Source organism: Paramormyrops kingsleyae, chromosome 24 (assembly GCF_048594095.1).
Source record: "Paramormyrops kingsleyae isolate MSU_618 chromosome 24, PKINGS_0.4, whole genome shotgun sequence".
In the NCBI taxonomy this organism is placed as follows: Eukaryota; Metazoa; Chordata; class Actinopteri; order Osteoglossiformes; family Mormyridae; genus Paramormyrops; species Paramormyrops kingsleyae.
In genome coordinates, this window is record NC_132820.1 from 8,020,217 (window position 1) to 8,046,523 (window position 26,307).

At 55.0% G+C, this 26,307-nt stretch overlaps 1 protein-coding gene across 1 annotated transcript in view; it reads right to left on the reverse strand.

The window, feature by feature from the left end:
- Positions 1-3,367: 3,367 nt before the first annotated feature.
- The window catches only part of ephb4a (eph receptor B4a), a 33,539-nt gene continuing 10,599 nt past the window's right edge, over positions 3,368-26,307 (reverse strand). The window contains 24 exon segments of the mRNA XM_072706768.1: positions 3,368-4,525; positions 5,026-5,184; positions 6,584-6,677; positions 6,680-6,788; positions 7,060-7,209; positions 7,794-7,834; positions 7,837-7,884; positions 7,887-7,943; positions 7,946-7,975; positions 7,978-8,005; positions 8,482-8,570; positions 8,573-8,653; positions 8,656-8,727; positions 9,540-9,560; positions 9,563-9,652; positions 9,787-9,851; positions 11,562-11,661; positions 11,781-11,949; positions 12,055-12,179; positions 12,434-12,769; positions 13,765-13,920; positions 19,361-19,751; positions 20,078-20,359; positions 21,020-21,090. Coding sequence (XP_072562869.1) covers positions 4,417-4,525; positions 5,026-5,184; positions 6,584-6,677; positions 6,680-6,788; positions 7,060-7,209; positions 7,794-7,834; positions 7,837-7,884; positions 7,887-7,943; positions 7,946-7,975; positions 7,978-8,005; positions 8,482-8,570; positions 8,573-8,653; positions 8,656-8,727; positions 9,540-9,560; positions 9,563-9,652; positions 9,787-9,851; positions 11,562-11,661; positions 11,781-11,949; positions 12,055-12,179; positions 12,434-12,769; positions 13,765-13,920; positions 19,361-19,751; positions 20,078-20,359; positions 21,020-21,090 — 2,873 coding nt within the window. The 3' untranslated portion in view covers positions 3,368-4,416.

Below are 26,307 nucleotides of genomic sequence, written 5' to 3' on the forward strand. Positions count from 1 at the left end.
CCTCGCGCCTTCGTCCCCCCCCGCTGACGTGCAGCCGGAGACGGCGTGCCGCATGACTCGCACCCGCTTATACCGACGACTGGACGCCGAGTGGCTTCAGGAAACTCAGCTGCTTCACCACACAGCCGCTGCTTCAAAATATTACTTTTAAACGCTTTAAAGATTCGGGCAAAAGGCATCATACGCAGATCAGCTGGATGCTGTGGTCGTAGCGGGGCGGCACATTTTGACGATCGTCTGTCTACAGACCTTTGTCAGGAAGGTCAACAAGCCAAGTTCACGGGGTACAAAGGACTCACAAGCAGGGAGTCAATAGTTCTTGAGCTGGGATTAGGAATTCAGCCCAGCTTAGATGATCAGATACAAATTTACATTTTATTTATTGAGCAGACACTTTTTATTCAAAGCGACCAAAGCGACTTGCATTATTTTATTCAAGGGCCCAACGGTGAAATCACTCTGCCAACCCTGGGACTTGAGCCAACAACGTTCCGATCTACGAGCTACGAACGATTCAGTCTTAAACACTGTTCTAATCTGTCAGTAAAGCACAGATTTTCAATGTTGGCTGATATTTGTGTCAACAAGAATAATGAACACGGCTGTGATTAGAAGAGCATCGCTGTGGACAACAGTACCAAAGGGATTGAAGGCTTAAACAGTAGGTTGTTGGGTCATACCCCAGAGGCGTATATCTAGAGAGAGATACTCGACCTGGCCTGCTTCAGCGGCTTATCCTGCTGTGTAAAAGTAGGTCTGAAAGTAAGTTACTTCTGGTTTGTATTTTTGGAGGGGCGGAGTTAGGTTCTGGGTTAAAGGGTCAGCCGACTAGCCCAGCGGCAAGCCCAACCCCCCTCCCATCCCCCCAGAACATCCTAGATGCAGAACCACAGAGATTTTTGGTTTATTTTTATTCTTCCAACCACATCCAGAGGTCACAGTATTTACATATAACCAAAATGACAACAGCTTACCTAAGCAAAACTTTACCCAATTCTCCTGTTTGTGTCATATCTCTATATCCGTAAGCAAAATGTCTGCTTCCCTTCCCTGAAAAAGTGCCACAAATTCCTCTCGCCGACTCTTAAAAACACTCGCTGGGAACAGTTGGCTCTAGCCGCGATCCACACGCTTGCAAACGCATTACTCGGAACGGTGTCTCACCGCCGTAAATACAAGGGAAGACATTTATGGGAATTATCAAATTTTGGTGGGTATCCTTTTCAAGTTTCTGGCTTGAATATAAAATGAAAGTGAGCTCACAGGCGAGGGGAACTGAACTTCATCCCGCCTCTAACCCTTAAGTGCGCCCCCTCCCCTCCAGACTCCATTATTTCACCTAGAGCAGCCCACACCTGTTTCGCGATACGGCCGAAATGTAAATGTTGTAACAGCTGTTTCCGATCCGCTCCTAGATCGTCTTTCAGTCGCGTTTCACCGAAAAATGATAACTCACAGGAGAGGCATAAAAAGGTCTCCTGAACCGAGATAAAACGGCGAAAGGAATCCATGGAGCCTGATTGCAGATTTTTAATTTTACCTCCGAGGGAGGGACGGGGGGGGGGGGGCAAACAGGAACTTAAACCTGGGGGGAGCCAGAGGCTGAGCCCCCCCCTCGTGTAAAGATGCCCCCTATAGCCAAGAATGCCGAGGCGAGCAGAGATAAGGCCAGCAGTGATAGAGGAAAGATGGATGGATACCGGCACAGCAAGAAAAAAAAAAAAATCAGCCCATAAACGAGTGGAGAGGAAGACGGCAATAAAAGAGGACTAATGTTTTAACGAGCGGCAGGCTTAGGGCAAGACGGCGGGATGAAGTGGAAGATAGAAGCGGGGGATGAGACCAGACGGACAGGAGGAGGTGCGGCCAGGGTTAGCGAGGGTGGAGGAGGGGAAATTAAGCGAAGGGCAGCTGAAGACTGAGATTGCAGCGTCGATTGCATTCCTGAGAATGAGGGTGGGGGCCGCTTCACCCCCCACGTGCACACACCTCCACTATCACCCACAGCTATTCGCTTCTGCATCCTTATCTCCCTAAACCCTCCACAACCTCGCCCGGCCGTACTCAGGAATGTAACATGGCGATACGGGTGGGGGGGGGGGGGTGTAATGGGAGGAGGGGTTGACTGAAGTCTCCTGTTAGGGGTGTTCGGTAGAATGAACGAGATTTCAAGTGTCAAGCAGGTATGCTGCTGGAGGTGCACCCTGTTCTACTGGAATCTCCAGTCGTGCTCATTCCGGAATCTTCCATCTGTTTTCTTTATATTTTACATTTCCCTCTGTCAACCAACTCCGGTTTTCCGATTTTAAACACTCCTTTACAGTGTCCCGTCATCCAGTTTATTTGAGGATTTTTAAAATCTATCCACACATCCATCCATCCATTCATCCTCTCCAGACCGGGCAGCGCCGTGAGCTTGGAGCTGTCCCAGAAGCACAGCTCCCTAGGCGGGGGGGGGGGGGGGGGCAACCTGGATGGGATGCCAGTCCATCACAGGTCCATGATACACAGACAGACGCAAAAAATGGGCAATTTAGACACCGACTCACCTAACCATCTGTCCTTGGATTGGGGGAGATTCCACACTGCACAGGGCGGGTAAGCACACTGACAGCACGCAGTGATAGCGCCTCACGGTGGGCACCGAGCCTCATTTCCACCACCGGCACAAGTCTCTGCCCAGTCTCAGTGCCCGCATGGCGAGTGGGAGGGTATTATCCCCTCCCCCCACTCCCTGAGTCCTTCCTCCTTTTAACTCCGTCCCTTTTCCAAATCCAGGACTTAGAGAAGCCAAGGAGACGGAACGAGAATCTGCTTTTGTGAGTCGCCGCCCGTCTGGGCACTGGGGGGGGGGGCGAACGGAGAGGGGGACAGAAAAGGAGAGATAAAGAGCCTTGAGGGAACAGTGAGCCTGGCCCCAGCCCCTGTGGAGGAAGAAGGGAGCGAGAGACGAGAGAGAGAGAGATTCTACAAGGCAGAGCTGAAACCGGTGATTCAAGGGCAGACGGAAAGGAGGGTTCGCAGTGGTTCCCAATACCCCGCCACTAGGGGGCAGTGCAAGGCGGGGCGTGTGCGGCGCCTGAAACTGCCGCTTTTCCTTGGATCCAGGTCCAAAGAGGTCAGGGAACACACCGGAAAGAGCGTTCCAGAACAAGCAACCGAGAAACAATTACGCGCTTGGACGACACGATGCGTATGTGCGCGCCCTTCCGGCGGGGAATGGATGGGGGGCAGGACACACGCCAGAGTGTGCTACAGGCACGGGAGAGCGTGTCTTTTTGGGTATAAACGCAGAATGGAGCGATAAAACTTTACGAGAGTCATAAATAGGAGGAGCGGACGCCGCCGAAATGACACAGTCGCGGGGTAAACAGTGCTGTGAATCTTTATTGTGACCAGACACAGAGATTACACACTGCGGGGAGTGAAGCCTCAAACCCATATATATGTATATTTATACAAATAAAAGGAAACTTAAAAAAAAAATCATTGGTTTATAATAACAGATCCTCAATGTGAAGATCAGAAATATTGTCCCAGAATTCCAAGGGCCTGGGGCCCGTTCACATACCGAATGCCGACAGAACCGTTCTGGGTGTGGCTGTCGCTCGCAGTACCGTACGGTACCTGTAGGGTTGCTGTGTGCGGGCAGCACAGTGTAGTGAAGGTTAGAGGGGCTGGGCTCCTACAGGCTGGAACCGCGTTCTTGGTCCAGGGGGAGACTGGAAGTTTTGGTCCGGATAAGTGGGAATGGAGCCGGAACAGTGAGGGATCGCGGCTCCTTCCGGACGTTAACAAGTGCTAAATACACCCCTGGTCCCTCCTCGTCTCCCAGTACTGGGAGATCAAAAGAAAGAGTAAATAGGGAGGGGAAAAACAGTCTGTGAGAAGAGGAAGTACAGCACCGCGAAGCGGAACTTTGGGCTGATCCAGGTAGGAAATCCAAATGAATCCATTCACTCCTGATCCCAGGTCAGCAAACAGGCTTTGCTGCAGAACTCACGCCAGTCCCATCCAGAGATGCAGCAAGGTCCGCGTGCCACATTGGTGGAACCTGGTTCTTTTGGCCTATTGCAGCAGAACCGGCACCTAATCAAGGTCCGTAGGTCTGGTTCTGCTGAGGGGCTCAGTGCTTCATTCCACCAGCTATCTGGGAAGAACAGACACCTAAGAGTAGGGTCTGTCTGTGGTTTGTGCTTCAAGTCAGGATGACCCCCCACCCTCCACAATGTAAAAATAAGGGGGGGGTTGTATTTAGTCTGCACAGAAGTCCTGGGCAATTAATGGGTGGTGGCAAGGGGGGGAGGAAGGAAAAATACAACCGGGAAAATCATGTTTAGCGATGAGCAGCTGATTGGCTGGAGAGTCCTCCTATTGTCCAGAGGGGGCGGGGCTAGGGGCGGGGCCCCGGAATCTTTAAAAACGCATGGCTCCCAGCGTGCCGTCGTGGGCCCTGATGGTCTGGATGCTGGACAGGATCTTCTTCTGGTGGCCGGCGAGTGTGACACCGATGCGCAGGAGGTCCCTGCGGGAGAGAGGGGGGGGGACGAGACTCATGTCAGCCTGCCCGCCTTATCAGATCAGACACCTTTTGTGGGGGGGGGGGGGGGGCACAAAGACTCCAGCGCATGCAGGACACGTGGGGCCTTTATCGCTGGTCCAGATACTGATAAGGAGTCGAGTCAGAAAAGACTTAGTGACAGAGGGAATGTTACCACCTTTCACCAGCCAATGAAGTGGGGCTGCCTCATGAATATTAATGAGCCTTCCCCTGCCAACCTACTCACCAACCAATCAGGTAGTGCTCCCTTCATGAATATTAACTAGTCCTGGCAGGGCACCAAAAGCCAAGGGGAATGAGCGGGTCCCCAACCCAGGTGGTAGGCGCAGCTCAGAGGATGCATGTCAGTATCTTACTGCCCCTCGCTGGCCAGGAGGAGGTAAGGCGCCCATTCAGTTAGTGTAAGGTTAAGGGAACCACGGTTTGAGTGGGGGGAGCCGGGACCATGGGGGGAGGAGACTCACTCTGTGGTGACCTGGGCGAGCAGCTGGAAGGAGGTGATGCCGGCCTGGAGGAAGCCTTCTTCGTAACGTTCCATCTTGATGGCCCTCAGCCAGTCGCCCACGGACCCGCAGGCGGAGGGGGGTGGGGGGCCACGCTGGTCCAGCAGTGGGTGGGACGGCCTGGGCAAAGGGAGGGGGAGGGTGTCACATAGGCAGTCGGCGTCATGTTCCATCCAGGTGGGGGGAGGGGCATCTCAACGGAGGATCACATGACTGACAGGTAGGTCAAAGGTCAGGGGGGCGGGGCATCTCAACAGAGGATCACATGACTGACAGGTAGGTCAAAGGTCAGGGGGGCGGGGCATCTCAACGGAGGATCACATGACTGACAAGTAGGTCAAAGGTTAGGTGGGGGGTGGGGGGTTAAGGGGTGATTTGATCATCGTTATTCCATTGATTTTTCAACCAATAACAGGCAGTTTTATTGGTCAGTTTGACCTTTTCCTGTTTGCAGTGATGAAAGTCCCCAGCGGTCCCGAGCAGTCGTCAGCGCTCACTTTAGACTCGACCTTCAACTGCTGCCTGGCCCATTTCGGTCGAGGTTACGGATCTTCATTCTGTCGCCCTCATCTCCCCCCGGTCATTTCTGTTTAACGATGCCACCAGGCGAATGGCCCCCCTTTACGATTCGCGTTTGGTTACCCCCCCCCAACACTAAAACACTCTGGCTCAAGATGGCCAGCCCCACATCCTAAGCTCTCCCCACATCCAGCGTGAACGAAGGACACCCGGAAAGTCTGCAGTCACGGGGGGACGCCCGTGATGTCTGTATTGGAAATCTCCGGAGAGTAAAATTAACGCTGTGCACACTGCACACTGCACACTGGCTGGCACTGCGCTCAGTCACTGTCTGAATTCTCAAAAAGATATTGCTCCTCTTTCCGGATTATGGCCACCGGCCGTCTAGCTGCTAGGAAGGAGGTAAGGAGGCATTTAGATGGAGGCCGAGTGCTTTATTTATTTCTGAGGAAATGAGATTCTTGCTACCATAAACATAATTACGCGGTCATTTCTGACACGGCTGGAATATAGCAGCACCCGGAATCGTCGCGCTTGGAGTCCATCCCAGTAAGGCAGGGACACCTTGGATGTCAGGTCATTTACATTTTTATTTTTGCTTTTATCCAAAGACTCATATTTTTTTTTTACATAAAGCAAGGTCAGACAATCCCTGGAGCAATTGGGGATTAAGGGCCTTGTTTAGAGCCCAATGGTGACATCACTCAGCCGACCCTGGGATTTGAACGAGCGACCTTCTGATCACAGAAGCAGCATCCTAACCCGCTGAGCCACACGAGGCACATACGCACGACGACAGTGTGAACCTCAAACGAACGTGAGGAAAAACATACAAACGCAACACACACCGAACGGGCCGGGATCTGACCCCACAACCTTGTGAGCGCAAGGCTAATTCGCTAGCTGCCAGGATCAAGGAGCAGCATATGGAATTGGATTCTGGCTTTAAGCTCCCAGTTCAGTGACTGGGAGCGTAGAGGAAATGCAGGCTGGCCGGCGCCCTCCCCGGCTCACCCTGCCCTCCTGGGCTACGATCTTGAGCGAGGCTGGGTTGCGGATCAGCTTGTCCAGGGCACTGACGATGGCGGCGAAGCGGGCCGAGCCGCTCGGTCCTTCTGCCAGCAGTCCAGCATCAGCTGGTGCAGGAGGGTGGGGCAGTCGGGAGGCGGGGGAAGCCGGTAGTCCTGCTCGATGGCGTTGATCACCTGAGGGGGAAGAGTGGAGTCACAAACGAGCATCTCACTGTGGTTAACCAATCAGGGCGTTGGGTTCGGCCTTGACACTTCCGGCACGGAACCAAATGTGCAGCTGATCCAATACGTGGCCATCCCACAAGCTCTAAATTTAAATTTAACCCAATCCAATTGGGCAGAAGACCAGAACAATGTGGTCCACATGAGAGAGATAGAGAGACGGATCGGGAAAAGTCAAGAATCCTGATCGGAAGGATGTGGAGATGGGCGCGGAACCACTCACATCCTGGTTGCTCATGTCCCAGTAGGGCCGCTCGCCGAAGGACATGACCTCCCACATGACGATGCCGTAACTCCAGGCGTCCGAGGCCGAGGTGAACTTCCGGAAGGCGATGGCCTCCGGGGCCGTCCAGCGGATGGGGATCTTGCCACCCTATTGAAGTGGATGGGGTCAGTATTGTGACGGTAACCGACTAGGCCAGCTGCCTGGGTGTCCGGAAAGTGGAACGGCAGTTATGCCTTTGTATCTGAGAGAGGTCCTCACCCCGTGCTGTGTCATAAACAGCGTTGGCAAAGTGCCTTAACGCAGCGCTGTGTTGACTGCCGGGAAGCCGACAGCCAGCCGGGCTTTTCAGGGGGTAACGCCGAGCCGCTCCGACCTCGTCGGGTCTGTTTGGCGGGCCGCGGTACCGAGGCGGACTAACATGCCAATCTGTCCCAGCAGACTGGGGAGCAGAATAGCATGTGGGCGCTAACTGAGGAACCGTGAGGCTCTGCCATAGATAGGAGGGCCATGGTGGGGAGGGGGGGCAGTTATCAGCTGTTACAGCAAGAAACCATGACCCCCAGACAGGAATAACAAATTAAAAGAGGGATGCGGTAACGTGGGAATGGATGGAGGGATGACAGCTGGATGGGGAGGTGCCAGCACATTAACTGGGGAATTTTATCAGGCATGTCTTGCAACACGTCGGGACTTGGGGGGGGGGGGGGGGGTGTGTGGGGTGCGGTGCGTACCAGGGAGCTGGTGTACGTGGGGTCGGAGGAGTTTTCCTGCAGAATCGGGACAGCCCGAAGTCGGACACTTTGCACACCAGGTTGCTGTTACCAGGATGTTGCGGGCGGCCAGGTCCCGGTGGACGTAGCTCATCTCCGACAGGTACTTCACCCCGAGGCGATGCCCCGCAGCATGCCCACAGCTGGATGGGGGTGAACTGCCCGTCGTTCAGCTTTGGAGGGAAGCATCGCAGGAGAGAGGGGTTACCATGCAGATATAATCACTTTAAAGAAGAAAAAGTTATTACCTGTCAGGGGCAAAAACAGGTAGGTGCAGGGGGTATTCCAGGATTTGTTTTTTTTAAGGTGGGGGGGCCATAGTTATACAAAAACCTCATCATTAGACATTAATATCTTTTAAATCTGAGTGACGGGAGGGCACACTCCAGCGGCCAATCAGCTTTCAGCTGGGGGTCATCGCTCTCCCGTGGCCCCGCCCCCATATACACCCTCTGGGTGGATGATTGGCGAGATGGCCAGTAATAACCTGGTGATTTGTACACTGCGCACGTGATTTGTACGGTATTTTAATCTACCGGATTTTCAGTCTCTCGGGGCTGTTGCGAGTCCCATCTCCTTGCGGTAATAGATGTAAACAATCCGCCAGATGGACGGATGCGGGAGGGGAGAGAGGCGGGCGCGGACGTACCCGCAGGAAAGAGTCCAGGGCGCCGTTCTCCATGTACTCGGTGAGGATCATGACGGGGCAGCTGGCGGTGATGATGCCCTCCAGGTGATGATGTTGGGATGCTGGAACTGGCCCATGATGCTGGCCTCGCTCAGGAAGTCCCGCCTCTGCTTCTCCGTGTAGCCGCCCTTCAGGTCTTGATGGCTACATAGTTTTCCTTCTTCCCCGGGATTTTCAGCCTGCCCCGGCAAACCTCCCCAAACTCACCTGGGGAGAGGGGAGGGGTGTTGGTGGGGGGGTGAGTGACACAGAGAAGCTTGGCGTAGAAACGATCTCCCCCATTCGCTCGCCGTTCGCCCGTGTACCTCCCCCGAAGGTCAAACACAAGCGCCCTAGTTTCTCCGTCTCCCTGATGTCGCCACGGGTGTGAGCTCGCACCGCGAAACCGACCCGTAAGGAAACGGATTGGCCTCGGAGTCGCGGAACGTAACGGCAATAACCGCTAAAGAGTGCAGCATGGAATGTACTGCTTTACTGCTCAGATGGGAGGCAGGGCGAGAGAGCGAGAACAGAGCTTCATAACCCGGGCAGAGAACTAAAGAATCCTGTCACAGACAAAAGGGAAAGGGCTGATCTGGTTTCATTTTGCCTCCACCTTGCCCCTCCCACCCACAGTGGAGCAACAGACATGCCAGCGCATTCATAACCGTAACAACTCTCGCTTCATATTACTCCTCGACTTTGAGCCGGCCTGGCATTCGTGACTTAGCACCCTCCCCTTGAGAATTCCCAGATACCTCGAAGACAAGCCCCGCCACTTTGTGCAAGGTTTTTTTTTTTTTTTTCTTCCTTTTCTCAGCGCACTAACCTAGATGGGTCTGCAGGGGGCGCCGTTGAGCAAGTGAGTGTATTGGCTGCTTGCGGCACCCTCCGCCCACGCCCCTAGGTCTGCGTCGCGTACCTGACTGATACAACCCCCGACGTGCCCGGACACTGACGCAATGGCCCGCTCGAAATCAGGAGCGGCTCCGAAACGAGGAGGCGGAGGAATCAAGGAAAACACGAAACGAAATAATCACCAGCTCCGATGACTTCCTCAATTTGACGAAGGACACGTCAATCTCCTTCGCGAACTCCCGCACGGCCTCATTGGGGTCCTCGTAAGTGAAGGGATCGATGTACACCTTGACGCCTGCAGGGGTGATGGGAAGGGGGGGGGGGGCAGGGGGGCAGGAGGGAGTTAAAAAAAGAAAATGGGGCAAAACTTGTACATTTTTTCCCACTTTGACAAATAACGTCAGCGCCGGTAGAGGGGACATGCCTTACCCTGCCCCATTAGGTACTGCCCGTTCTTGTCACTGAGCTCCGGATCTTTCATTCGAGAGTGTTTGCTGCAGATTGTGGGCAGTCAGGGGGGGGGGGGGGGGGGGGGGGGGGGGGGGGTCGAGAGAGGACATCAGTCTGGGCACAGCTGACATTCCCGAAGCGCACAGTCTGAGCTGTTTACACGGTCACGTCCAGATGATAACTCAGGTAAAAATAAACATTTTTAAAGGCTAGATTAGGTCACACCACCCCACCCCCCTTCCTGAAATTCCGATTTTAAGCGGAATTACACTCGGCCGAACTGACCACGGCAGACAGTACATCATAAGTGACACGCTCGGGGGGGGGGGGGTTGGGGTGGGGGGTGCCGGTGCGGCCCAATAAAACTGAATGATTATGGCGGCAAAACCAACAATGATTAAACGGGCAGGAGGATCTCGGCGTTTTACACGCTGCTGCACCGCTGGTGGTGGGAGGCGGGGGGGGGGGCGGGCGGTGTCACCCGACTACCTTCGGGCTGCCATTTCAACTCACAGTCCAGAAAGTTCCGGAAGCGAGTGCAGGCGTGCACACACGCTGGTGCTGGCCCGCAGATCACCCCTCGCAGTGCGGCTCCCCCCCCCCCACCACCACCTGCCCCCACCGCCTTTACAGGCCGAAAGGGCTCCATTAGCGGCCCAGCTGTTGGCAGAACACGTCCCGGCAGCGGGAAGCCTTGCCACCCCCCTGCCCCCCACTGGCAGACCGAAAATAGACGCAGTGTCTGGGCCCTACTCTACCGCTCCCCCCCCTCCACATCTTCCCACCCCCTGTCCTTTCCCCTAACGTCACTCTGTCCATTTATCCTCTTTTCAATGCTCCCTCCAGCCCCCCCCCCCATCCAACACGCGGTACTTCTTTTGCCACGGTTGATGCTTCCTCTGGCTACACCCACTCCACACCCCCACGTATGGATCAGAGGTGCTTATCCGGGCTGGTTTTATTTAGACCTCTCCCCCAGGACTTATAAGGGAAAACTGCCAAATCCGACCCCCCTCCCGACCCGAGTCCTTTTTCTTTTCACTTGACACTCATCCTTCATCTCCTGGCGACTCCTCTTACCGCAGCCGTGCCGACCGCGCCTGAGCCAGTCACCCCCGCCCCCCCCGGGTCAGCGTCACCTGCGACGGACACGCTCCGGCACACGGCTGCATCAGTGCCCCGCTTCACGTGCTTTTTATGCCGCACACTTCTGCAGAAGCTATATCTAGAATCACTACATATTTTAACTCAAAACTATTCTGCTCCTACGGACCTGCTGTGCGCTTTTCTTTATATAAGGCTTACTTTATATGGAATTACTATGGTATTGTTTTTAGAAAAGCATCAGGCAGGGTTAACGTTCAGGGTCAGTGTGATTGTTCTCCTGGTCTGCGGAGCGGGTTGGACAGCTCTTTCCTGTACATGCACTCCCAGCCACACACACACACACACACACACACACACACACACACACACACACACACACACACACACACACCACACAATGCTTTTTTCAGAATCAGCTAAACGGTGGGGCAGGAGAGGAATGCTCAGCGACCAAAGGTAAAGCCCAGAGTCACAAGGCTTTAATTTAAGCTCAAACCCGCCGGATATATGGTAATATTAGCCTCCTTCTGTACAGATTTTCCTCATTTTCCTTCGCCTGCTTGTCAGTCTCCGCTCTCTCACATTCCGGACTCTCTCTCTTCACCTCCTCCCGGCTGACTCCTCCCTCCCCCCCCCGCCCCACTCACCGGATGCAGAAGACGGCGATGGCGATGACTGTGATGAGCAGGAGGAGTCCCATGGCGATCAGGACGCCAGTGACCAGCAGCTGTGAATGGACCGCGTCGTCTGAAAGGGAGGGTGGGGCATGTTTTGATTGGAGAATTCACGCGTCACGTTACGGTGGTGAGGAATGAGGCCACGCGGAGGCCGAGGGGAGGAGGAGACGGGCTGGCCAGCGAACTCACCGTCAGGGAGGGTGCGGAAGGACGTGGCAGGACCGAAGATTCCGTAGCCAGCCATAGTGCGGGCACGGACCTGCACCTCGTACTGGGTCCCCCGGCGCAAGTCGCTCAGCACTACCTGGGCCACGTCGCTCTCCTTGTACCTCCAGGCCTCATCCTCATTACACCTTTCCTGGTGGGGGGGGAAGGGTGGTGCCTGAGGTTAAAAGGAACAATGGAGCAGTCAATGAAAATCACTGTGGGTGTGGCTTACCGTAGCCCCGCCCCGACCCCTCACCTTCTCGCAGTAGCGGAGCTGGTACTGCAGGATGGTGTAGTGGGACATCCTGGGGACGGGCCAGTGCAAGGTTAGGCTGCTCTCGGTGGCTCTGCTCCTCGTGATGCCGGACACGAGCACGGGCACTGCGGGGGCGGGGTAGGGGGGCAGCGCACAGACACACAAACGCTCAGCACCCGGCTTCCAGAACCCTTTTTACTATGCTTTGGTTTGTACGTCGCTGGATGCAAAATCGGGTCCATGTAGCGGCAATTCAGGTCAAAAACAGGACACGCACAAGAGGGACTTGAACCCACAACCTTCCGTGCCTGGTGTGATAACACACCACCTGTTTATCCCGCTCCCCCGCAGCACTGTGCCCCGCCCCTGTCCCCCTCACCATTGTGGCTGGTGGTGATATTAACACTGTCGCTGGCAGGCTCCCGTCCGCTGTGCTGCGACACGCCGTTGAGCGCTTGCACGGAGAAGGCGTAGGTAGTGTGTGGCTGTAGACCCCAGATGACGGCGCGCCGAGCCGCCAGACCGCGCTGCGCCGGCCGGTAGCTGACGCTGTCCCCACAGGGGACGCACTTCCCCGAGGGGCCCGAGCAGCGCAGGCAATGCAGCGCGTAGTTCAGGTCCCTGCGGCCGCCGTTGTCCAGGGGCTCGCTCCACTCCAGCGTCACCGACGTGTCGTTGATCTGTGTCATGATGTTACGCGGTGCCGAGGGAGGGGCTGCCAGGGGGAGGAGAGAGAGGAGGCACAGCACGTGGGATCACCGGGCTCGGATGTTGGACCCTAGAGCGCCCCGGCTCAGATCGCTCGCACGAGCGCGGACTGTTTTTTCGGTGCAGCAGGTAAGCGTATGGGTACGGGCCCAAGACCGCCACGGGCGAGCGGACCCCACGACCTCCAAATCACATGACCGGCTCGTTAGCATGCGCGCCATCTGCCGTCCCCCCGGCGGCTGGCACGGTGAGGACTTTGCACGCTGCCCGCCATCCCCGTGACTGCCCTGTAGGGGGCACCCTCACTATAACCAGCCCGCAGTCTTTCAGCCTGGCTTGCTGCCACATAACATACCCATACGGCCCCCTCCTGCCAGACCACCACTGAACAGAGCTGATACTTTTCATATAGCTTCAGGGCTGATTAACAATCCCCCCCCCCCCTCCTTAAAGCCTGTTCACACTCATTCAATCCACTCAATCCCAATTAAACGCCCCACCCCCCCATGTTTTTAAACTTTACATATTTGGTTCAGTCCGAACTCCAGGATTGGAAGTGACATTTAATTCTTCGGGAGTCAGTTCCTTCAGCGCGCCCCCCCCCCCCCAACTCTGGTCACAGAGCAAAGCACTGGAAGCCTTTTCGGATGATAATAATAATCCCGGCAGCGGCGCCACGGCAACCTGCCAATGCTGCCAGGCTCAGATCATTGGGGGGGGGGGAGCAAGGAGAACAAAAAAAGCCCCCAGAGGAGGGAGGAAAGAGGGAGCAACATCAAAGGGTGGGGGACAAGACTGAGACCGGGAGATAGGGGATTACACGGGAGCGAGCGGGACGGGGGAGGACAGGGGGAGGGAGAGAGAGGGCGGGCGAGCGAGCCAATGAGAAAGGCCAAAGCCGTCATCAAGAGATTCTCTGGGGGGCGGAGTCCAGAATGTTGCATCATAGGAAGTGACGTCACAACGAAAGGCGGCAGGTGCAGCGGATTCGCCGGTACTCACTGGTGCAGGCCGCCGTGGGCTCGTCGGCGTCCCCGCGGAAGTATCCCTGGAGACAGAGGCAGGCCGACGCCCCAGCACTGAGCGCCTGGCTGTGGGCGGGGCATGGCAGACAGAGCCCCGCCCCCGGGCCGGATTTGAACTGCCCCGCTGGGCACTCTGTGGAACGACAGAGGGGAAAAGGGTGGGGGTGATTAATTCAAAGGCACCGGATGAAGGGATGAGAAGGGATTCAGGAGGAGGGAAACGGAGAAGCAGGAGTGAACGGCATGAAAAGGAGCATCTCTTCCCAGTCAGCCCGACTCAGCTCTGGATGTATGCAAACATGAATCAAATCAGCCCATCTGGAGCTCCATGGATATGATTGCGTGTGTGTGTGTGTGTGTGTGTGTGTGTGTGTGTGTGTGTGTGTGTGTGTGTGTGTGTGTGTGCATGCGTGCGTGCGCGTGCCCCTTCTCCTCTCCAGCTCTCCCAGCCCAGGGATAAATAAAAACGACGCCATAAATCAAATCGGTTCCGGTGATACTCTGCGACCGGCATCAAAAGGAGTCGTCTGACAGCTCAGCGCGCTGTTCAGGAGATGCCATAATTACATGCGGGGGGGTTAAGGCGCACACACGCACACAGACACACGCACAAACACCAATGTCTGCGTTTCTATTTTTGAGGGGACTTCACGCTGACTCGCACTTCAACTGAGTTTAATGATTCCTAACTGCCTCCTGCCCCCCCCCCCCAAAAAGAAAACTGATAGGCAGCACAATGTGAAGGCATTTCACTTTATTAAAAGCCATCCTGACAGCATCTATTTCCCAGGAGTCCTGGATGGGGAAAAAAAAAAAACGTTGTGGGGAAAATTCTCTCAAAATCGTTCCCCATCTTCACAAACAGATACCTGGGGAGGGTGGGAAGGTCTGGGAAAAGGACAGAAGTGTACATCCCCGCCCCCCACCCATGAGGGATCCCATCCCAATGAATCACTGTGAATCACAAGCCTCATTCCCAAGACTGTCTCACGCATACTGGTGACGACATGCTAGACTTCCGGACACTAATGAGCACTACTGCCAAACGCCATTCATGGGAGACATCAGAAAATGGGTTGGAATCAGAATCAACGGTCCACTACTTGACCCCCTCAGAGAAGGTGAACCAAGATGGCCGCAGTTAGCAAACAATTTATGATGTAGACAGTATTTCCCTATTAATCATGTGAGATCCTGCAGTCTGAGGTTTTTGCACGACGTACTTTGGTTCGTGGTCATCAGAAAGTTGGGAACTCCGCTCTTCCAGCAGCTGTCACAAAACGATGGGCGTGGCAGCCTCACCGGGGTTTAGATGCGTTAGCGACCGATTACAAACAAAAAGGTGTCAGACCCAGACTGGCAGGAAGTTACACGTCGGCACAAAAAAAAAAAAAGAAAAGAAAGGAAAACGTCAGGCCAATATGTGAACCAGATGACATCATCGTGATGGAAGAGGCCCTCCTTTTCCGTGGGGGGTGGGAGGAGGGGATATGAATGGTCCCCGTCTTTGTTAAACATTCGCTGCCCACAAGGTGAATTTCCACAAGAATACGTGCTAAGTGGAGAGCACCACAGGGCATATGTAAACACAGAGAGTGGAGAGAGGCTGGGGTTTATTAACATCTGAAAAAAGGGGACAAATGGGGTGGGGGCAGGGTTTATAAACAGACTCGGGCAGCCTAGGAGTTTGGTACAAACTGGGACAGATTTACGGGGTGCTGGTTCTCGTGCCACAGCACTTCGGTGCGTTAACGCGACACGGGGACGAGATTTACACGCTATTCACACGCCAAACTGGGCAGCTGTTTGGGAATAGAGGCACTTGAATTTAGAAAGGCGCTTTTAACTCTGCACCTTCACTAGTGGCAGCAGGGAAGCGGTGGGGGGGGGGGTGAACCATCAGCGGAGTTTACATGCCGGACAAGTCCAGACAGGGAGAGCTGATCTCGCCGTCAGCGAGTAGCAGCTCAGCAACAGCTAATGCTAATGGGGAAAGGGTGGGGGGGGGGGGGGGGGCAGGGTGAGACCTCGCATTATCTCACACGCGCCATCTGGAATGCGACCCCATGGTGACCTTCGCGTGTCACCAGAGGAAGGAGAAACAGAGGTGGTGGGGGGGAGAGACTGGGATGGGGATGTGTCACAATGGGGGAGACAGACAATGCACGTGAAGAGATGTGCAGCGGGCAAGAGATGTGTACACGGGGAGGGGGTGTGTGGGAGAAAAAGATGTAAAAATTATACTGCGTGTTAGCATGTAATCCGTCGCAATTCTGAGGAAGCCCTCTAGGGGGCGGACCAGAGTGTCCCGAATGCCACAGGTCCTGAGATCGTTACATTTCTATGGCGGGACTTTTGACCCGCCACGTGACACACATGTGAGTCGGCCTGTAACAACTCGCGGCATGTCAATATTCAGTTAGGCGAGCGTCCCTCGTCAGAGAGGGAGCGGGGGGGCTGGGCGAGTCAGATTGTGGCACGGACAGAGCAGGAACGCTCGCCGGGAGCGGGCTAACGGGATCCAGCACGTCTCACTGTGTTCCGCGGGCGCTTGGCAATGATGCTCGTGCAGAGAATACACCTCCCTCCCCTGCGGCCCCCCCCCCACATTAAAAATGCAATTAAAAAGTCACAAGAGAAAAAAAAAAGAAAAAACAGGCATCCAATTTTGTGCTTAAAGTGCTGGACCAAAGTGAAAAATAACAAGGAGAAAATAACTTCATATTTCCGCGTCATTCTTTTGAAACGTTCGTTATTTGTTTATTCCCTAATTGTCACGTTCGTTTGCTTCTTCATCCCTATCACATACACACTCGCTACTTAACATACTAATGAAGCGCTTATTAAATCGGAATTTGACTTTGCTGGGTTCACTGACCTCCAAAATCTGAAGCTAATTTCGCTCGCGACATCGGAAAATACCCTCCCCTCCCCCTACCCCCAGCCAACCTCTGTTTTTTCCGACTGAAACATTATCCCACGTTCGAAATCACCTGGGTCGTCCCATTCGTAATATCTGCTGTCCAGGCGTGTGTAATTCACAAACACTGTGCTGTTAGACAAGAAGAGAATTTTATCACGAAAGCAACCCCCCCCCCTTCTCTCTTGCCAAAACAGCATCTATAGTTTCATAATTTTGCCGTTATGTTTTTCAAAGAGACACTTGACCATCGCCGCTTATGCAAACATTCAAGAGGGAAAAAAACGAAAACAGGTAAAAACACACAAAAAATATCCACTGGCAACACGACGCTAATCACACTTGAAAGGAAACAAACAGTTTCCTGGGGGGGGGAGGGGGTTATCTGGATCCAGAGTACCCTCTCCACCGCCAAGCATAAAGAGAGAAACTGTTTAAACAGGGCTTTGTGATTTAACCGGGTGCGATCTGATGGACTCCTTCAGAGCCAATAATACCACTCCCGCTTCCTCATTTCCCAAACAAACTTTGCCCGCAGCGGAAAAGTCTCCACAAACGGGATAGACCAGCCGGCGTGGTCATATGGGGCGGACGGCAGTGGGTTATGCCTTAAACTGCCCATAGGCCTTTAAACATACCAGCTGTATCACAAACATGGCCGAAAGGGGAGCCAGGGGATTATGGGTAATGCTGTTTCTGACACGCTCTGACCTTCCCCGCATTCTGGACTACATATTCATACATTTCTATTTAGTTGCTTTGCAGAAGTGGACACCTTTTATCTAAGACGACTTCGTTGGTTTCTGCAGATGCAGTTTACCATGGTTATGCACCTTCCCTCAGGGGACACTATAGCTGGACCACCAGTAAGCCATGAGCTAGCGGACAGATCGTGAAACTGTACTCTTAACTGCTATGCCCCCTGCTGGCCCTTGAAGTATGCAGCACAGCTGGGGTTCTCATACCTGGTGTAGTCAAATGGTATTTGCAGATTATTCAAGAGGGCTTCATTTTAAACAGCCCCTCCCAGCCGGGGGGACCCCCACCCCCTCCCAGCCGGGGGTGGGGACATCGTTGAGCTTCGGGAGAAGGGCCCTTGTGAAAAGCCTGTCTTGCAGCCACTTGTTCACCTGGGTCTCCAGGCGTGCCGCATTGTGGCAGGGTGTGGTGGATTATGGGTAATCCAAGATATTACCCATACCCTTTCACAAGATCCGTGGCAGCGCTCTGCTCTGGATGCAGCGCTGTACTCTGTACTCACGCACCACCCTGAGCTGCTCCTGCGGCCTCCACGTGTAGACAACTGCATCCCAAGTTAACCCCGCGACCCCCTTCACATCTCCGCCATCACTAGGGCCCCCCGCTCTTCAGGCTGTCCAATAGGACTGATGTACTGAGTTGGGGGGGGGGGGTCTTTACTGGCGCTTTCATCTCCTTCCTCATTGTTGTCATTGTTCTGGGCCGCGTACCACAGCGGACACCCCCATGTCGTAATTCTACGTGGGTCTTGACCTCTGGGATTAACCACTCTAACCTCAAAGTACAGCGTCCTCACGCAACGGAAATGAGATTGGGGGGGGGGGGGGGTCCGGTCCTTAAAGACTGTCGGGCTCCGAAGATCATGTGACGGGTCCTTAACCAGTGCGCCCCCCCTCTAGCTGAGAAGGCCGAGCATGTCGTGACGCGCCCCCCCCCCAGCAGCTGGGTGGTCACTAGTATCCCCCTCCTCGATCTAATCAGATGACAGACTTCCTGCTTGTTTATCGGCCTGAGCTCCCAAACCAAACAGAACAAAGACAGGGCAGCCCCCCCCCCCCCCGCACATCCCCCCCCCCCGCGCACGTCCTCAGACCAAACTTAGCCTCGCACCTCAGCTGGGAGAGCAAGTCAGGCGGACGGGAAAGGCCAGAACATGCTCCCGGTGGGAATACCGGTGCCACGGCAACGAGGACAAGCATGGGCGTGGTCAGAGAGAGGTGGGGAAGTAATGGGTTTGGTGGCAGTGAGCTAGTCATGCTGGGGCCACCGTTTCGAGGACAGGGGTCATTAAGGGAAGGTCAGAGAAGTAGGGTGGGAAGCATTTTGAATATGCAAATGGAGGGACGAGGATTCTGGGAGAAGGGCCGACTCTCTGGGGATTTTTTTTCCAGGATCTCTCGTCTCGAAATGAAATTCAGTCTCCCATTCCTCTTTCATCCTCCATTCCCTTGGCCCCCCCCCATCCAGCTACCTTTCCATGCATCATCCGCCCCCCCCCCCCCGTGTCGTACTGCACTCGCTCTGCCCTTATTACCCAACTTGGCTCCAGATCGGGAGCATTAACCACAAACTCCCAGTAGGATTACACACCAGTACCTACCCCCCCGCCCCCCCCCCCCCCCCCGCCAACACACACAAACTCCCTCCCTGATTCCATCAGCCCCAACATCACGGGTGAACGGCACTGACCCAGAAAGGACCACCTTACCCAGCTCCCCAGAGTCTCCCAAAAAAGGATTGGGGGGGGGGGGGGAATGAGCAGGTCACAGCCCCCTCCTTAATGAATAAACCAGCCCTACCCCAGGTTTAAGCATTCACAGACTCGGACAAGCCTCCAAGTCCTCGTCTCCATGTTTTGGACCCAAACTATCCCCCCCCCCCTCAAGACACTCACCTCTGCATCGCACGTCACGGTCCATGGGTTCATATCCCGCTAGGCATGCGCAGGTGCTGCTGGGCTGCCCCACCCACTGGCCGTCCTCCCCGCAAAACATGCGCGGTGGCAGCGCCCGCGCCCCCTGCTGTCCGGCGTGCGTCACGCACTCCCCCTGCGCCTCCTGCACCAGGGCGCGCGGCACGGTCTCGGGGAAGGCGGAGAAGACGCGCGTGGTGGCGGGACACTTCTTGAAGAAGACGCGGACAGAGAGCAGCGCCATGCAAGCGCCCTGGGCCTGGAACGCCAGGTAGAAGCCGCGCTTGGTCAGCGGGCCCAGCCGCAGCGTCTTCACGTTAAACTTTCGCTCGCCTCCCCGGCGTAGCAGGAAGTCGGCCGCTACCGTATCAACCTGTGGGGGGGACGGGGGCGGGGGTTATTTCACTGGGAGGCAAGACTAACTCACAAGCAGTCCTTTGATGGAGCGGAACCCTTCACCAGGAAAATGCACCTTCGGGGTATAAGAACTGACACCCTACTGGCACCAGAACAGGTTAGGATTTTAATGGAAACTCCGCTGTGGCCATAAACACAATGGCCGTTCTGTGCGTCCATGGGTAGCATGTGGCAGACATCTGTGAGATCTTACATACTTGCATTCCTGATCGTGTGACCTCATGCCCCCTCCCCCCCCCACCCACCCACCCGCTTCCAGAACTTTCTCCTCCCACCACTCGCCTTGGTGTAGGGGTTCTCCATCCAGGCTGGGTAGGTGGCTGTGGCCTCATCCTCCTCGGCCTCGTAGTACAGCAGGTTGAAGGTCTCCTTGCAGGTGCGCAGCTGCGTGGGCAGAGAGGAGCACTCCATCATGGTAAAGCGCAGCTCCACGTAGACCTGCGACGCCCCCCGCCGCTCGATCATGGTACTGCGCACCCAGTGGCTGCCTGAACTGTCCGTAGGGCAGAACTGATAGGTGCGCACGATGTTGTTGTCCTCGTCCAGCCCGCTCATCTCCTCCCACTGGGGGGGGTTTAAAAAACACACAAAGAGGAACACACTATTAAAACAAGCCAACAATACAATAAACATTAATTACCAACAATTTGACATTTATTATAGAGCATTTCAGGGTTAAGGTCCTTGCTTAGGGGCCCAGTGATGACATGATTATTCTGTCATACGTGGGATTCGAACCCACAACCCTATGGACACAAAGCCACGCAGATCTGCAACCTACTACGAAGTTGCACTCCGCCCTGCTGAATGCAAAGTGCTTACAAAGCACACAAAGAGGAATGTGCAATCTTTATATAGTCTATATCATCAACATTTTGTATTTACATTTATTACACAGCAATACGGGCCTTGTTCAGGGCCCTACGGCGATGCAATTGCTCTGCGGGATCTGAACCCACAACCTTCTGGATGTGGGCACAGGTCCCAAACCCGCTGCGCTACACACCACCCTGCTGTAGCATGTACAAAAACACACACGACATTCGGGGGCCCTGCGTAGTCGCCATAGAAACATGGAGCAGAGGCCAGGAGCTCAGAGGAGCGTCAGGTTTCCCCCCGCAGGGTCACAAGCCGGTTTAACTGCGAGAATCGGGGCGTTGGCAGCGGCACAGGGAGGGAGGGAGGGAGGGAGCGAGCGAGCGAGCAGCCGGTGGAGGGACTCGCCTCGGGTTTGAGGCGCGGGAACACCGTCCACTTGAGGTCGGATGTCTCCAGTTTGGTGTTCATCAGGATCTCTGCAGGACAGAGAAAGCGGGGTGGGGAGGGGGGGGGGAACGAGGTTAGGATCTGCATTCATAATTACAGAGCTCAACAGCAGACAATCAGAAGTTGTGGGGATATATTTTTTTTTTAAACTTAACAATTACTTTCTACATCTGGGTATATTTTACGGTCGATGCATATTCATTACTTCGCTCAAGGGTACGGCGACGGTCATCCCCCCCCCCCCGATCTGACAGCCTTATCAGCATCCAAGAACAGGCCAACCTTAACTGCCCAAGCTGCCCGACAGCCCTTTGATGGGGTAGGGAGAGGTGGGCGGGCACAAAGCAGGGGAAAGCAGCTCTGATTGGTGGAAAAGTGTGTCACACAGACAGCATGGGCTGCTACTTAACAAGGCGGGTGATAAGTGTGCGCGAGTGGGGTAAACGTGGGGGCAGCCAGTGGACAGGGTGGGGGTGAGATGGGAGGTAGACTGCCTGGCACAGGTTCCTGTTTGCCTCTTCCCTTCATTTCAGAGAGAGAGAGAGAGAGAGGCCAACCCCCCCCCCCCCCCCAGAGGCAAAGCGGGCCACCAACTGTGGGAAAACAGGCGAGATCTAAAATTATCCACAACACACACACACTTATACACACTGAGTGAGCCCCGGTACAGAGGCAGGGGGAAGGTGGGGACAGGAAGAGAGAATACAAGGCAGGCAGGCAGCCATTAAGCCCTGACACACACACACACACACACATTAAGGAGTGCAAGCACACATGCCAGGAGACCAACATGCACACGGAAACACACACATCGCGTGTCCATGACACAAAAAAAGTGCAGGAGTTCAAAGAGGACACACACACACACACAGCTTTGATTAAAAATGAATCAGGTTTTTGTTGTTGCCCAGCCCATGGCCCCCAACTCACCCCCCCACCCTCCCAAAATGCCTGCAGACTCCCCACGACGCCCCCCCCCCCCCCACACACAACACCCGGGACCGAGGAAAGCAGGAGCGCGGAACGACGCGTAAATGTCACACGCCGTCGGAATGCTGATGAATTCTACACGGAAAACTAAGTTTTGCACCCCCCCCCCCCCACCTCCCTTCCTTTCCATCTGTGGCGCTCATTTTGCAGCTAAATCAGAATTACCATTATTTATTCATTCATCGGCGGGGGCGGGGGGGGTTCTCTCAATCAACCCCCGACAACAAGAAAAACACATTCCGGACTTCCAGAGAGGCCCATCGGAGATCCCGGAGGATTCTGGATCAGAGGTGGGACGGCCGTACGCGATTCGGGCCCGGGGGGAACCTTCCGGTAACCTGACCTCGAGTCTGCATAAGCGGGCTCCCCGACTTGAAAATGAAATCCCAGAGAACCCCCCCTCCCCACCCCTCTATTTACTCATCCCAGCTTTAACCTGCACGCCTTCCATTCCCGGTGTGATTGGACAATTTCTTTCCTAATTACCGCAGGCTAACCCGGCTTAGCGCTCCGTCGACACGCCCCAGGCAGAGCCAAGTGTGTATAATTGAAACATAATTTGTTTTTCTCCGCTTGGACCAGGGGCGCGATGTGAAGCGCGCAGGTGCCGGATTCTGTCACCTAGGGGGGACAAGGGTGACCTCGGCAGGCGCTGCAACACGGCAGAGCGGGAGGGCTGCAACCATGCCAAATCGTCCCCCCTCCCTCAATCCGCTCCCCCCTCCTCTCCTTCCTCCTCTCCCTCAGTGTTAGGATCCCTCATTCTCTCTATCCGTCTCTCGTTCCCTCCATCCGCCAAGCGGAGGTGGGGGGGGGGGGGGGGGGGGTGGTGGAGGAGGCTGCAGAGAGCTGATAACCAAAATCCAAACACAGAGAATAAAAGGATCAGCACGCTGGAGGTGAACGAGGGAGCGCAGGGAGGAGAGGAAACCAGAGAGGATGAAAGCGGGGGGGGGGAAAAAAAAGGAGAGCGCACAGATGGGGGTTTTCAGCTCAGCATCGGAGGAAGTAAGAAAGCGAAGGAGAAGAGGGAGAAATAGCAGGCGGGGAAAGAGGATGGATAAAGGAAAAGAGGAAAAACATCAGGGGGAGTTTTTGTCATCTGTGTTGAACACACGACGGAAAGAGGACAAGAGAAAACCATGAAAAGGTAAAGCAGAAATTCAGTGTGGGCTAAAAACATCTAGACAAGTTTAGGAAGAACCGCAGACAGGGACCAGTGAAAGACGAGGGGTAAAGACGGAAAGAAACTGACAGAGAAAGGAAGAGCAGGCTTTGTGAAAATGGCTCGACAGTCAGAATCGTGGTGTGTCCACAAAATCCCATAATCCTTTGCACCTGGCCATGATGTTGCCTAAAACAGTGATCCATGTTCCAAACTATAACACTAACGGAACATGTACGGCGCGTGCGATACGGAGACGGGCTCGGGACAGAGACAGGGGATTTGGGGGGGTGGGGCAGGGACAGCACGGAAACGGGTGAAGAGAAATAAGAGAAGACAAAGCGAGTGAATACGGCAGACATGAAAGGAAGGAAGAGAGGAACAAAGATGAGGAATCCTCTGGAGGGAGGGAGAGAGGGAGAGGAAAGGAGAGGAGGGGAGAGAAGAAAGACACTGGCAGGTGAACGGTCCGGGTGAGAGAGCGGAAAGTCTGACCTCTTTCTGCCAAAGATGTCATAGGAGAACACTTTTTGTGCTTCAGTGAGGCAAACCCGAAATGTAGAGGAGAGAGAGAAAGAGACAGGGCCTGATGGGGGGAAGAGAGGGAGACAGAGAGGGAGAGACATGGGGCTTGATCGTGAGGGACAGGGGGACGGGGACAGACTGGGACAGACCCAGCTCGCCGCTCCTGTGGTTTGAGCATCACACAGCTGACTCCTGTGTGGCTGAGCCACTCCCACAGCCATTAGCCGTTAGCTTTTCTCACCAGAACATGCCAAGTGCAGTCTGAAGCTGGGGCCAGCAGGGGTGTGGGGGGGGGGTGGGGGGGGGTAAATGAACAGCGAGGCAGCCGGGCCACAGGCGCGCACCTGCACGTCGGCTCATTATGCCAGGGTGTGTCGTGTTTACGCACCCGGGGGTGTCGCTACGGATCACAGGGATCCGACTCGGAGAAGAGGAAAGGGGGGGCGGCAGCCCGCTGCAGGCTGAACACACTCTGTCATAGTCAGCAGCATGACGGCGGCATGGAAGAGAGCAGCTGGGGGGGTTAATCACACACACAGAGGCTTAATGTGCTGTCAGACAGGCAGAGACACACAGACGGGGGAACACAGGCAGGGAGGGGAAACAGGCGGGCAGAGACAGACAGACAGACAGATAGGGGAAACAGGCGGGCAGAGACAGACAGACAGACAGGGGAAACAGGCGGGCAGAGAGACAGACAGGGGAACAGGCAGGCAGAGACAGACAGACAGGGGAACAGGCAGGCAGAGACAGACAGACAGGGGAACAGGCAGGCAGAGACAGACAGGAGATTAGGGCACAGATAGACAGGAGGGAAAAATGTGGGCAGATGAGGGAAATAGGCAAGAACAGACAGACGGGGAAATATACTGGCAGTGAGAGACGGGGGAGACCGGGGCAACAAGCAAGAACAGACAGATGGGCAAAAACAGTCAGGCACAGACAGACAGGGGAACAGGCGGGCAGAGACAGGACCAGCTATATAGGGAGGGAAACAAATGAGGCAGAGACAACAGCAGACAGACACTATGAAGGGACAGAATGAGACAGAAGAGCTGCATTTCTGCACGGAAAATAAAAGCGAAAAAATAAGAATGACTCCAGACGGGCAGGCGCTCGCTCGCGGATCTGGGTCTCGCGAACGCCAGGCGCCCTGCTCTGGGTCCCCTCCAAGCTCCTCCAACTGCACTCATTCTTCATTTTTTTTTTTTTTTTTTTTTTTTTTTAAATCTCACAAACTAAAAAGCTCCAAGTTTCACATTATTACATCAGGAGTAACTGAAGGCTAAGCGAAAAGCAGAGTGCTGTGGTGTGAAAACACAGGAACACACACAGAGGCGCACACCCGCCCGCCCGCCCGCCACGGGCACCTCGACGGCCACCCAAAGCCTCAACATTTCACACGTGCAAAATGGACGGACGGCCATGGGTCCTACTTCCACCCAGGACTCGCTTGAGTTTGGTGCATCACGCCGCGGGTGGGATCGCCATCGGCAACCCCAGAATCCAACAGAGGGCTTTGATTCGTCGACGGCTCGTCTTGCTTAGCGATCCTTAAGGCGGCCCGTTACACATCACTTAGCGATCCTTAAGGCGGCCCGTTACACATCGCTTAGCGATCCTTAAGGCGGCCCGTTACACATCGCTTAGCGATCCTTAAGGCGGCCCGTTACACATCGCTTAGCGATCCTTAAGGCGGCCCGTTACACATCGCTTAGCGATCCTTAAGGCGGCCCGTTACACATCGCTTAGCGATCCTTAAGGCGGCCCGTCACACATCGCTTAGCGATCCTTAAGGCGGCCCGTCACACATCGCTTAGCGATCCTTAAGGCGGCCCGTTACACATCGCTTAGCGATCCTTAAGGCGGCCCGTTACACATCGCTTAGCGATCCTTAAGGCGGCCCGTTACACATCGCTTAGCGATCCTTAAGGCGGCCCGTTACACATCGCTACGGCGATGTTGCCTGCCGCTCAGTCAAAGCTGCGTCGGCGGAATGTGATTTAGGAGGGGGGGGGGGACGCGCCTTCCCAGCCCCCGGTTAAGTGCTTTTTCTTTTTTAATGCACTGGTAGATGGATAAATTTTATTTTGGCACATCTGCCATGTAAGTCACTTTGCCGGAAAAAGAGAGGATATCAGATGAATAATTTAACAGCATGTGTGTTAAATCTAGAGAAAACAGTAACGCTCAGACACACCAGATCCACTGCCTCCCAGACCCGTCGGTGACAGGCCACAGAATCCCCACGAGAGCCCCGAGACTCAGACGGAGCTGCTGTCGGACCACGGGTCGTGAACCTAACCCCCACTCCGCAGGAGCTGGGGACGTCGTCAGACAAAAGCAGCCCTTGTTGCCGGTTGATGTCATGCTTGCCTGTCAGGCCGGCCCATGCTTCTGTGACTGAGACCAGAGGCCCAATCAGAAGAGGGAAAGGGGGGGGTAACGGCTGACCTCTGTGGGTGCCCCCGCCCAAAACGCAAACTAAACCACGCTGACAGGACCCAGGGCCACGCTGGGGGAATGGGTCCAAGCCCGGCTTGGCCTGGCGGTACCTGTGACAGAC